Below are 14,104 nucleotides of genomic sequence, written 5' to 3'. Positions count from 1 at the left end.
AATGGTGCAGGCACTTTAGAAAACAGTCTGGCAGTTCTTCAAAAGCTACATAAAGAGTTGCCACACGACTCAGCAGTTCCATTTGTGGGTATACATACTCCGGAGAACTGGAAACATATCCGTACAGGAACTTGTACATGAATGTTCACAGCAGCATCATTCGTAGTAGCCAAAATGAGTAAAATGTCATTGAGTAAAATGTCTGTACATTCTAGTGTTAACAAGTGACAAGAAGAAAAGTTTTTTAAAAAGTCTGTATACTCATGAATATATAAATATATAAAATACATAGTATATGTCCATACAATGGAATATTATTTTGCAATAAAAAGAAATGAAGTACTGATACATACTACAACATAAATGAACTTTGAAAACATTATGCTAATTGAAAGAAGCTGATCACAAGGGACCACATACCACATGATTCAATTTATATGAAATGTCCAGAATAGTCAGGTCTATAGAGATAGAAAGTACATTAGTGGCCGCCTAGGACCAGGGAAGCAAGATGAGAGACTGGAAATAATGGCTAAGGAGTGTTGGGTTTCTTTTCAGAATAATAAACCATTTTTTAAATTGATTATCATGATGTTGCATAACTCTGTGAATAAACTAAAGCCACTGAGTTGTACACCTTAAATGGGTGAACTGTATGGTATATGAATTATATCTCGATAAAGCCATTTATAAAGAGTGTCAAAGATAATGATGTAATAGATTCAGTATAATGAATGAAAGTAAATAAAACAAATTTCAAAAGCCTGCAATGTCAGCACTTTGGGAGGCCAAGGCAGGAGGATCACTTGAGGCCAGGAGTTAGAGACCAGCCTAGGCAATATAGAAAGACCCCATCTCTACCAGAAAAAAAAAAAAACAAAAAAAAAACTCAATACCAAGGATGAAAGAAAAACTAAGGGAGTTTACTACCCACAGACTTTTAAAGTATCTACAGAGGCACTTCAGCAAGAATAAAAGTGAACCCAGAAAAAAAGGTATAAAATTCAAGAAACAACTTACAAAATTTGGGAATTTTGATTCATAAATGTAATTAATCATTGAGTACAAAAAAAGTAGTAACCGTAAATTGGTGTTTTTTGTTTTTTGTTTTTTTTTTGAGACGGAGTCTCACTCTGTCGCCCAGGCTGGAGTGCAGTGGCGCGATCTCGGCTCACTGACAGCTCCGCCTCCCAGGTTCACGCCATTCTTCTGCCTCAGCCTCCCAAGTAGCTGGGACTACAGGCGCCCACCACTGCGCCCGGCTAATTTTTCGTATTTTTAGTAGAGACGGGGTTTCACCATGGTCTCGATCTCCTGAGCTCGTGATCCGCCCACCTCAGCCTCCCAAAGTGCTGGGATTACAGGCGTGAGCCACTGCGCCCAGCCCATAAATTGTGTTTTTTAACAATAAGGAAAATTGAGGTCAGGAGTTCAAGACCAGCCTGACCAACATGGTGAATCCCTGTATCTACTTAAAACACAAAATTAGCTGGGTGTGGTGGCACATGCCTATAATCCCAGCTACTTGGGAGGCTGAGGCAGCAGAATCGCTTGAACCCAAGAGGCGGAGGGTGCAGTGAACCAAGATCGCGCCATTGCACTCCAGCCTGGGCAACAAGAGAGAAACTCCGTCTCAAAAAAATAATAATAATAAATAATAATAATAAATAAAATAAATTAGCTGGGCATGGTGGCTTGCACCTATAGTCCCAGCTACTTGAGAGGCTGAGGTGGGAGGACTGCTTGAGCCTGGGAGGTCAAGACTGCAGTGAGGCTGTAATTGCACCACTGTACTACAGCCTGGGTGACAGAGCGAGATTATGTCTCAATAAAATAAAATTAAAATTAAAATAAAATAAAATTTATAGGAAACACAAATGGAACAGAAACACAGTATATAGTTTCCAAACTGAGAAAGAGAAAAATAAGAGGAAAAAGAAAATTCACTCAACACAATGGAAGGCAATAAAAGGAAAACGGTAAAACAAAACAATAACAACAAAAAAAACCAACAACAACAAAAACTTCTATATAGTATTTGGAAACTAAAAAATAGAGCTGAACTATGAAAGTTCTACATGTCAATGCTTGTGGTATGTAGCTAAATCAGGACTTAGAGCTAAATGTGTAGCCTTAAATGAATTTATTAAAAAATAAGACAAACAAATGAATTAAGTGCTCAATTCAAGAAGCTAAAAATAACGGGAACCTCACAAAAACAGGAGGATCATAATAAAGATTAGAAATCAAGGAACCAGAAAACAAACAAACAAAAAAATTAGAGAAGGCAACAAAACTAAAAGCTGACTCTCTGAAAAGACTAATTAAACAACAACAACAACAACAACCTAGGCTGGTGCAGTAGCTCACGCCTGTAATCCTAGCACTTTGGGAGGCCAAGGCAGGAGAAGCACTTGAGCCCAGGAGTTCCAGACCAGCCTGGGTAACATAGTGGGACTCCATCGCTACAAAAAAAATTTTTTTAACTAGCCAGGCATGGTGGCACATGCCTGAAGTCCCAGCTACTCAGGAGGTTGAGGCTGGAAGATCACTTGAGCCCAAGAGATTGAGGTGGCAATGAGCCATGATCATACCACTGCAGTTCAGCCTGGGTGGCTTCAGCCTGCCTCAAAAAAAAAAAAAAAGGAACCTAGAACAAGATGTCAAGATAAAAAGGAACAATCTAAGTTAGTCCCCCTGTAAAGGAATGGATAGTGGCATATTCATAAACTAGAATACTATATACAATAGCTAAATGAATAGAGAGCTCTGCGTGTACACAACGTTGACGGAGAAAAAAGTTACAAAATGATATGATCAGCATGATACAATTTATATAAAAACTTAAATCCCATACATTGTTTATGGATATGTATCTATAAATTAAGTATAAAAACATGAATAGCAAGGATTTACACAGCTTGAGGATCCTGGTTATACTTCTGAGGTAAGAGAGGGAGTGGAATGGAATAGTGGAAGACACAAAGAAAGTTTCAACTATATCTGAACATTTTAGTTCCTAAAAAGGTCTGAAACAAGTATGACAAAATGTGATTAACACTTAAATATGGGTGGTGGGAACAGAGATGTTCATTATGTTGCATTCTTTATTTTCTATATTTCTTTCAAATATGTGAAATATTTCAAAGAATAAAATAATCACACTGCCCTATGTATGCAGAATGAAATGGAAGAGAGCAAGAGTGAAACAAGAAGACCTTCTAAGAGAGCATTTGTAGAAATCCTGGCTAGAGTGATGGTAACCTAGAATAGAGATGACAATAGCAAAATGAAGAGAAGTCAACGAATGTGAGATTATATTAAGAACAATTTATGGGACTTATTGATGGACTGGGTATGAGGAACTTGACAGAAGAAGGAATCAAGGTTAACTTTAGCTAAAGCAACATGTAGGTATAGATGCCACTTACTCAAACAGGGAAAGGTGGCAAAGGAACCAGTTAGGGGGCATGAAAGAATCCTGTTTTATGTTCATCTTTTATTTCTCCTACTCAGACATAAGCTCTTTATGGGGAGAATCTGTCTGCTTTATCTTTGTATCCCCCAAAGTTCATAATGTAACTAAGTTGAATCAATGTTATACACACTGCCTAGTTTTGAAAAACAGACAACCCTCTTTAAAAGTGTCAGTTTTCAAAGACATTTTATATCACTTAATATTACAATAAAGGAAAAAAAACTTTCAAGAGGTTCCCACAAAAGTTTTCCTATGCTGCTGATTCAGACTTTTAAGGCCCATAGACATTTATGCTTTCCACTTTCTTACTAAGCCATTTTAATCAGTTTCATATGATTCTACCAGTTCGGTAGATTATAAGGTATACAATACTATAATGTATACTATTATAAATGGGATGCAATTTATAATAGGGTTATTATTACACAATATATCCTTATAAACTACTAGTCATATATTGTTTTGGTTATATAGTTTATACAGCCCCTTATGTGGCTTGGTTATACTACCACCTTGATAAGTAGGCAAGACATTCTGTAATATTTAGTGCAGAGCTGGAATTCACGCCTAAAGCATCAGGCGGCAAATCTAGAATTCGTCATTTTACTAATAATGAAACTGATGCTTGAAGAAGTCAGGTGACTTGGCCAAAGATATAAAGCTAATAACTGTAGGCTAATTTTGCTCTCCTTAAGGAACTGATGCTATTCGAAGCTTGTTAACATTATGAAAATGCATAATGAAAAAACTCAAAATTTATCCAAAAGACAGATTCTAATTCTTTTGCTTACTTTTTAAGTCTGAATCATATGGTACAGAAGATTCTTCCACTAATACTACATAATCAGAACAGTGAAAGTAAAATCACATTTCAAAGGGTCATTAACTAAGTGTGTTCTCCCTACGATAAAATGGTAACCAAGTTTCTTTAGAGGGAAATTAACTGTATCTAAAAAGTAATACTTGAGTATATCATAATACCACAAGTTTCAATTACTGTTTTTTTGTTATTCAAAACCAAAACAAGTATATGTCAACCACTGCATATTGGCAACTACCCCTTTTTAGTGAACCATGAAAACTGAGGAGTGTTAGGTCCTAGGTCAATTTTTAATGTCAAACACAATAAGTGATGTGATTTTAGTCAACTTCAGAGTAGCTTTATGCTTATACGTCCCCCCCTCTCAGTTTATCCCATTAGCTTAGGATATTTGGGGAAGGTGGAGGAACATATTAAAGAGTAGTTCAGAATTCAACAAAGTACTCAAAGCTTTAAGTATAAGTATCCCATATAAATAAATCCGGGATTTAACTGTTTTATCCTAACAGTTTAGAAATGTCATTTTAAGTGCCAAAGGGAAATTCCAAAAGGACTCTTAGAAAAACTGTTATAAATTTTTAAATGTGAGAATACAGTCATTTGAAAATATACATAATCCACATTTTTAGCAATGCTAGTTCTGCTGCTGGATTTACATAAATTTGTTTGTCAAGTTTATTTCTCCCTGTTGTATGGGATACATCTAAATGGAAACAAAACTGAGTTCAAAGGCATAATGAGTATACTTATTTCTTCTTAAATTCAATATATTTGTATTTGATTTTAGAAATAATGAGAAACCAATGATGGTTACTGCACCGGGTGTGACACTATGAGAGAATGCTTTAATAGTATAGCTTTGGCTGTAATGCAAAGAATAGATAGTACAATGACAGAGATAGGAGGGTATTAGAAGTTAGAGATGGGTATGTGTTATAATAGTCTGGGTCAGGGAAGAACTTTATAAAAGCTCAGATTCCAGGGTAACACCCCTGGAATTCTGAGTCAATGGGTGTAAAGCTAGTCCTCTTAATTCTAGATGAAATGCTAAACATGAATGACTGGTAGGAAGTTAAAGCATCAAAGGGAGAATATCCTTGATGCTGACCCTTTTAGAAGAATATCAGAAACCCATAAAAATTATAAGCAGATGCTTCATTTTTACCACAAATGGATACTGACTCACCTGGATCAGGGTCATATTTTAGGTCCAGTGGATGTACAACAGGGTGGTACTGCTTCTAAACATAACATAAATTAAAACAGATTTAATCACTTAATGCTTCATATAAACATCTCTTTCAGCTAATATGGGAGATATACTATAGATAGTACCATTCTTTTGAGGAAAAAAAATTAAATCCTACTGTCTGTAAGGAAGAGGAGGTGAGAAGGTAAAACCAAACTAAGTCTGAATTATGTCTTTTACAGTACTGCCACCTACTGCAGATACTAAGAAGTGGCACCATAAAAAAGTATAATCAGAAAAAGCAATCAAGCAAATTAAAAGCACAGAAACTGAATTTTATGTTTAAAGTACAGGGTAGTCTCCAATTATGAAGGGACTGTGTTTCAAAAGTTCATTCAGGACAAGTGTTTAGAACTCAAAATGCATATTTCCATGAAAACTCAGTTCTAAAAGGTGGCGAGGCTACATTACCACCACACTAAGCCTATATATCCTGTGACACACTGAAATTATAGTAGCAGAATTACTGGCACAGAATCTACAATGCAGGCAAAAAGAGGAAATTGCTCTTCCTTATTCTTGCCCAAAGCCAACAGAAGCCAAAAAGGTTAAAAGAAAGAAAACAAGAAGAAAAAAAAGGTCTTCAGCCAGCTGTGGTGACTCACACTTGTAATTGCAGCACTTTGAGAGGCCCAGGCAGGAGAATGTCTTTTGCTCAGGAGTCTGAGACCAGTCTGAGCAACAAGGAGGGAAGAAGAGAGGAAAGACGCAGGGCAGGGCAGGGCAGGGCAGGAAAAATTTTTAAAAAGGTCTTTGGTATCCTCACCTCATCCATTTTGCATTACTTTTTAAACTACCACAGCAGTACCTCACCTAGGCCAGCCGTCTTTCTTTTCTGCAATATTGATTACTAGTTTTGGGGGTTTAGGGGTAGTGGGGCAGTAACAAGGGAGACACTGAAAAATACACTTTCAATGTTTTTCCTGAAAAAAACTTTCAAGTGGGAGGGGTGGGGGAAGTGATGGAATGGGGTATTTGAGAACTGCTATAAAGAAAATTAAAAATTCTGCTCATGAATACTGTTTTTCACAGAATAACTAAAATGTTTTAGATACAATATTAAGCCGGGCATATAATGACCTGAAACAATCCTGAAACTGAGGCAACTAGAAGATTTATATGTGAACATTTATGTACTAATTTCAAAAACTAAAGGCAACAGTATAGCACAATCTAAACACAACATGTACCTCACTGGAGGGACAATGCTATTCCCAGCAAATCTCCTCTCCCCACCAAGGGAAGATTTGGGTCCAATTTTCTTGTGGATTTCCTATTTTTTATTTATTCTAGTCCTAATAAATCTGAAAAGATGAGGGTGTGATATGGTTGGTCATTGATATCTATAGTAATTATAAGAAGGAAGTCTACGGCTCTGCTTGTCTAAAAAGCTCGTGCTGAAGGAGCTGAATTCCTGGTCTTGTCACCCAGATGGTCATGATTTTTGCAGCAAAACAAATTACACCCAATTCATAAAGCAAATTTCAGTGTTATGAACAGGTACTAAAACAATCTTCCTCATCAATTTAACTAAAGGGTCTTCCAAAATATACAAACATACAAATATATGCCAAAAACAAACAACAAACAGAAAGAAAAGTGTTAAAAGAAAAGCTTCTTTTTCCATCCTTGTCTCAGAATCATAAAGTCATTGTCAGTCTTCCATCACCAATTTCAATTTTAACCACTCACTATAACTTTCATTTTTTTCATTTTTGAACCAGTGTGTTCAAAACACAGTATAGTATGACTATACTATGTCATAGTACAACTTAGAAGAGTAAAGTCTTACAAGAGACAAACAATACTAATTGAGGCAGGAAAGAAAAAGACAACAAAATGTCACTTATCTCCATGTAGAGCCTTATATTTTAATGTTTTTATTGTGGTAAAATATACTATAACATTTTAAAGGCAAATCATCTTACCAGAATTTCTTGTTTTGCTTTTATGGTTTTGATGACACATTCCAGGATCTTTCTGGGATACTGCTTACGTTTTGTGGCTAAATCTACTATGATTTCATCAAACTGATCTTCAAGTACTTTGATGTCAGAATCTATTTGAGGAAAAAAAAATGTATATATAAAAAGTTCCCTAAAACTCATTGTTTACATTCTGCATGGAAATGTGCTATAAACTAAATTTAGAAAACACAAAATAATGAAGGAAAACAAATATGGCAAGTTAATGAATGCCCCCACTTTGGTGATTAATTTATTTACTCATTGAACAATCAATTATTGAGCATCTATAAGAAGCCAGGCCTAAACAAGAGAAATACAAAGATGAGCACAACATGATTCCTACTCTCTAAGAGTTCACAGTTTGCTGAAAGAAACAGACAATTGCAAGGCAACCTGATAAATGCAATAGAGGTATGAGCAAAATGCCATCAGGACACAGAACAATGGAAAACTGACTGACTGGGAAATGTAAGACTTTAAAGAAGTAACATTTGAGCTTGAAATAGAAGTGTAAGTCCAATGGATAAAAAGTGTTAGGGGAAAAAAGGAATAGGGAGAAGCATTTTAGGCAGTGGAAACAGTATTTGCAAGATCCTAGTCTTTGGAGACCTGAGAAAAGTTCTAAATGGCTACAGAATAAAGTAAAGGAAAAATGGATGATAAAATATATAAGAACCAGGCTGTAAAGGATATTTAATATCAGGGATGCTAAGAAGTTTTGACTTATTATGAACTGACCCAAAGCTATGACAGTAGCAGTGAGTGGAGTAACTAGATCTGAAATAGGACTCAACTGGATTGATGGTAGGAAAAACTGAACGATACAGTGAGTTTAGAGTTTCTTTCATTTAGCTAACTCTACTTTATCATATGCTTTTTCATGTTTTAAAACAGTGATTCTCAAATGTTAGAAGAATCACCTAACGAGTATGTTAGGAGTACAGATTTTTTTTTTTAATACTTTAAGTTCTAGGGTACATGTGCACAATGTGCAGGTTTGTTACATATGTATACATGTGCCATGTCGGTGTGCTGCACCCATTAACTAGTCATTTACATTAGATATATCTCCTAATGCTATCCCTCCCCACTTCCCCGACCCCACAACAGGCTCCAGTGTGTAATGTTCCCCAACCTGTGTCCAAGTGTTCCCATTGTTCAATTCCCACCTATGAGTGAGAACATGCGGTGTTTGGTTTTCAGGAGTACAGAATTTTGATTCAGTAAGTCTGAGATGGGGCCCAGAAATGAAGCACCCTAGATGAAAGGAATATAGGTGATCCATCTAACTTTATTTTGAAAATCATTTTAAAGAGTAAAAATACTAAGTAGTTACAAATACTAAAGAGCTAAGTTCTTAGCTTAAATGGTCCTCATATTGCTCTGTTGTGTCAAAGTCTATGCTAGAAATGGACCTATTTATTTTATTGATCAGAAGCTTTATTAGGAAGAAATCTAACATCTGAAACATAATTTTTGAAACATTTTGAGAAATTGCTGATATGTTTCGGTATATACATATCAGATAATCAAGTATATCAGGTATAGTCTTTCATTCATGTCACAAATATTAATTGAATCCCACTAAATTAGTTCTTTTGAGAGCACCCTTTTTTTCCTTTTTCTCTTTCTTTCCTTCCTTCTTTCTTTCCCTTTCCTTCCCATTCATTCTCCCTCCCTTCCTTTCCTTCTTTTCTTTCCTTTCCTCCCTCCTTCTTTCCTAGATAGATAGAGAGAGAGACACACACAGATTGATTTTTAATAGCTTTTGGGGTACAAGTGGTATTTGGTTACATGGATGAATAGTACAGTGGTGAAGTCTGAGATTTTAGTGCACTCATCACCCAGTAGTATACATTGTGAAACTACCCTTCTTTTTGAGGGCAAGAAGTAATAGTTATTTCTTACTTTGAATAATTATTTATATAAGCAGCCCTCCCTAAATTTTCATTTATCCATTAAAAAAGTTAAATAATTAGCCTGAAGAAAATACTGTACTATTTCACAATTAGTTAAAAAAAAAAAAAAAAAAGTCTCCCAGGTAAATCTTTTTTGTAGAGAGGAACATGCTTTCTTAGCACCACCTAGTGATAAAGCTACAATTAAAATGTATCACAAAATTTGAACAGAAGCCAGGCGCAGGCCTGTAATCCCAACACTTTGGGAGGCCAAGGCAGGCAGATCACCTGAGTTTGAGAGTTCGAGACCAGCCTGGCCAACATGGTAAAACCCCATCTCTGTTAAAAATACAAAAATGAGCCAGGCGTGGTGGCAAGCACCTGTGATTCCAGCTACTTGGGAGGCTGAGGCATGAGAACTGCTTGAACCTAGGAAGTGGAGGCTGCAGTGAGCTGAGATCGCGCCACTGCACTCCAGCCTAGGTAAGAGTGAGACTCTGTCTAAAAAGAAAGAAAAGAAAAATTGAACAGGAAAGAATTATTCATTAATTTAACATATTTCATAGGTGCCTACTATGAGCCAAGAGTTGAGAACAAGGTCAGGAGCAGTGGCTCACATCTGTAATACCAGCACTTTAGGAGATTGAGGCTAGGAGTTTGAGACCAGCCTGGGCAACATGATGAAACCCTGTCCTCTACCAAAAATACAAGTTAGCCAGGCATGGTGGCGCATGCCTGTAATCCCAGCAACTCGGGAGGCTGAGGCACAAGAATCACTTTAACCTGGGAGACAGAGGTTGCAGTGAACTGAGACTGTGTCATTGCACTCCAGCTTGGGTGACAGTGAGACTTCATCTCAAAAAAAAAAAAAAATTGTCTTTAAGGAACCTTCTACAAAGATGTAACCTCATGATTTACACGGTACTTGTATAATTAATAATAACTTCACACTTTTAAGGGTACTTCACTCTAGAGATCACTTACAAAAATACAACTTGCTTTGTAAATAATTACAGAAATTCCCTGGGCCTCTTTTGTCATCTGGAGATAGCTCTACAGTATTTTCCAATAAACTATTGACAAAGAAGACTATTGAAGTCATAATCTCAGTTCTTTATTACTCCCCTAGTAAACAACTTCTTGAAAATAGATGACACTAAATATGGAGATTAAAAAACAGCATTCAAAACAAAATTAGCTGCAAAAATAACCCAGAAATTAATAATGGAAGGAAAAAGTCACATACCCATAAAACAATTATCTGAAGCTTCCTGCCATGCTTGCCCATTAATGCTGATATTCTCTTGCACAGCTGATTCAAAAGTCTGCAATAAATTCACAGTAGTTAAGTCACTAAAAATAATTTTAAATACTAAATTCAAACGTTTTAGCAAAATAATACTTTCAGATTTGTGACAGAGGAAATAAAGAAAAGTAGCAGAATAGCTAATTAGTATATTTATTCTTTTCAATGAAGATTCCACTTCAATCATTGATCCTACCTACATTTTGGGTCTCATAGCCGTTATGCTACCCAAGAGAAAATCTGATGCAAAATTTTGGAATATTCTTATAAACAAACAAAAAAAAGTACTCCTAGAATGAAAGAAAAAATAAAATCTAACAAATTTAGGCTCAGTTGAATCTCAGGGGTATAAGTACTATATATGCTGCTGAATGACTGTTGATGTTAACAAGAGGGAAAACATACAAGCTTAAAAATAAAATTATATTTTATAAAGGGCTGTATTTTTGAGAGATGAACACTTACGTAGCGATGAAATGACATGAGATCTAAGATATGCTTTAAAATAGCAAATGTAGGCCAGGTGCAGTGGCTCACGCCTATAATCCCATCACTTTGGGAGGCCAAGGCAAGAGGATTGCTTGAGGCCAGTTCCAGACCAGCCTAGGCAACACACTGAGACATCCTTCTCTACTAAAAAATTTAAAAATTAGCCAGGCACAGTGGCACATGCCTGTAGTCCTGGCTACTTGAAAGGCTGAGGCTAGAGGATTACTTGAGCCCAAAGGTTTGAGGTTACAGTGAGCTATGATTGCCACTGTACTCCAGCCTGGGAGACAGAGGGAGAAGCAACTGTAACAAAATTTTGACAACTGTTGAGTTTGGTGGTGGATATATGGGTGTCCACTGTACTAAACTAATTTTTTGTAAGGTTGAAAATGTTCATAATACATTAAAAGATAAAGAACCAAAAAACAAAAAACAAAAACAAACAAAAAATAGACAAATTGGACTTCATCAAAATTTTTTTTAAATGATGGACTAAAGGAATTCGGCAGTACACATTGCCTATTACCCAACAATTTCACTTCTAGCAATGCATCCTAAAGGACTACTCTCATAAAAACTAAAGAGAATGTGCTAGAAATGTTCATTTCAGCACTGTTTGAAATTTTTAAAATTGTGGGAAAAAACCTAAAGTCAAAATTAGAAGAGTTAAATAGACAATATTCATACCACGCAGTACCTAAAAAGGATGAAGACAAGCTCTATGTAACACTAACAAATAATAGACATGTTTGGTTTCAAAAAAGGCAGGTCAATAACAATTCATCAGCATGACATTATTAATGGAGACAAACAAACATAAACAGAGAGAAAGAGGTAAAGCCACAGAAAGGGGGTATAGAAAGTTTACTTTCCCCAAGTACTCTCCAAAATAGTACCTTATGTCCTAGAAGGAAGAGGGATGGGGAAGGGGAACTCAAAGAATTTTGCTTTATGCTACTGTTTGAATTTTTTTATGAGCATATATTTTGTACCCTTTGCATAATTAAAAATAACATAAACCAAATTACTGATAATTATGAGTTAAAGTACATATTCTACATTTCAAAGATTTCATAAAGTAAAATCCTTATTTTATTTTTTGTTTGTTTTTTGTTTTTTTTGAGATGGAGTTTCACTCTTGTCAACCAGGCTGGAGTGCAATGGCACAATCTTGGCTCACTGCAACCTCCGCTTCCCAGGTTCAAGCGATTCTCCTGCCTCAGTCTCCCGAATAGCTGGGATTACAGGCAAGCGCCATCACACCCGGCTAATTTTTGTATTTTTAGTATATACAGGGTTTCACCGTGTTGGCCAGGCTGGTCTGGAACTCCTGACCTCAGGTGATCCGCCCGCCTCGGCCTCCCAAAGTGCTGGGATTACAGGCGTAAGCCATCGCGCCCGGCCTATGTATGTTTTTAAATTATTTTCTAGAATTACTTTCAAGAATTGCTGAGAAAACATATTGTCTTTGTAATATTCATTGCAGACTGCTACCAATACTGTTTATAAAGAAAATCTGCTACTTAATATGCAGTTTTAAACAGAAATACAAAATAAAGCTTCTGCTTTATTTAAAATAAAACACAAGTGAATTCCTGTGGTAGTCTAAGCCCTGTAAACTTTATCTTATAATTCACTTTATCGTCCCACTAAATAGGATATAATAGGTTAAGCCAAGTTCCTCTTTTTCTGTAAGACACCTAAATGTTTTAAATACCTTAGCATTTCCTAGAATCAGACAAATTCTAAGATTATACAACAAAAGTCTTCTCCCAAAAAACTACTAAAAATGTCCTGAGATATATCCCTATTCTTGCCTTGCTTGCAAGGAGGGAATGACGTAAGAGTCACTATATACAAAACTACATACAGAGTCACAACCCAGGAGTGTTTCTTCATTCTTCCACTGAACCTTTTTTTTTTTTGAGATGGAGTCTCGCTCTGTCGCCCAGGCTGGAGTGCAGTGGCGAGATCTGGGCTCACTGCAAGCTCCGCCTCCCGGGTTCACACCATTCTCCTGCCTCAGCCTCCAGAGTAGCTGGGACTACAGGTGCCTGCCACCATGCCCGGCTAATTTTTTGTATTATTATTATTATTGTTTTAGTAGAGACGGGGTTTCACCATGTTAGCCAGGATGGTCTCGATCTCCTGACCTCGTGATCCGCCCGCCTCGGCCTCCCAAAGTGCTGGGATTACAGGCGTGAGCCACCGCGCCCAACCCCTTTTGATTTTAGAGTGAAAACATCTTCTTTACAAGACTAAAATAGGTTAAAAAAATTTGTGTTGGTTGAAAACTTTACTAAGATCATATATTTGCCCCTATACCGCATTTCCCAAGCCTTTCTTAAATATTTTTGCAAAGCCCTGAAGGTGGTAGTTTTTTGGGAAGACAAGAAATAAAGGGATTGTGTGCTTCCTTGTAACAGGCACCAATCTACTTACATGTAGGGGAAAAAATCTAAAAGCTCATAATACCGCATATTTGTGAGTTATGAATGACCACAGTGCAAACAGTAAAAATAAAGGTTAATAGGCTGGGCGAGGTGGCTCACGCCTGTAATCCCAGCACTTTGGGAGCCCAAGGCGGGCGGATCACGAGGTCAGGAGATCGAGACCATGCTGGCTAACACGGTGAAACCCTGTCTCTACTAAAAACACACAAAAAGTTAGCCGGGCATGGTGGCAGGCGCCTGCAGTCCCAGCTACTCAGGAGGCTGAGGCAGGAGAATGGCGTGAACCCAGGAGGCGGAGCTTGCAGTGAGCCGAGATCGCGCCACTGCACTCCAGCCTGGGCGACAGAGCGAGACTCTGTCTCAAAAATAAAATAAAATAAAATAAATAAATAAATAAATAAATAAATAAAACATGCAAAAGGAAAGATCAAATGCTGCTTGGGT

At 36.8% G+C, this 14,104-nt stretch overlaps 1 protein-coding gene across 7 annotated transcripts in view; it reads right to left on the bottom strand.

The window, feature by feature from the left end:
* NSL1 (NSL1 component of MIS12 kinetochore complex) overlaps positions 1-14,104 on the bottom strand; it is a 53,739-nt gene that overhangs the window by 38,872 nt on the left and 763 nt on the right. For 6 of the 7 annotated variants that reach the window (XM_514183.8, XM_003308742.6, XM_054658543.2 and 3 more), the window contains exons 2-4: positions 10,659-10,737; positions 7,476-7,606; positions 5,485-5,539 (exon numbers count right to left, since the gene is read on the bottom strand). In XM_514183.8, coding sequence (XP_514183.2) covers positions 5,485-5,539; positions 7,476-7,606; positions 10,659-10,737 — 265 coding nt within the window. The remainder of the gene's footprint in view (positions 1-5,484; positions 5,540-7,475; positions 7,607-10,658; positions 10,738-14,104) is intronic. The other variant, XM_054658518.2, reaches the window with a different exon arrangement.

This window comes from Pan troglodytes, chromosome 1 (genome assembly GCF_028858775.2).
Source record: "Pan troglodytes isolate AG18354 chromosome 1, NHGRI_mPanTro3-v2.0_pri, whole genome shotgun sequence".
In the NCBI taxonomy this organism is placed as follows: Eukaryota; Metazoa; Chordata; class Mammalia; order Primates; family Hominidae; genus Pan; species Pan troglodytes.
Note: the sequence above shows the minus strand (reverse complement) of the source record. Positions and strands in the feature narration are given on the sequence as shown.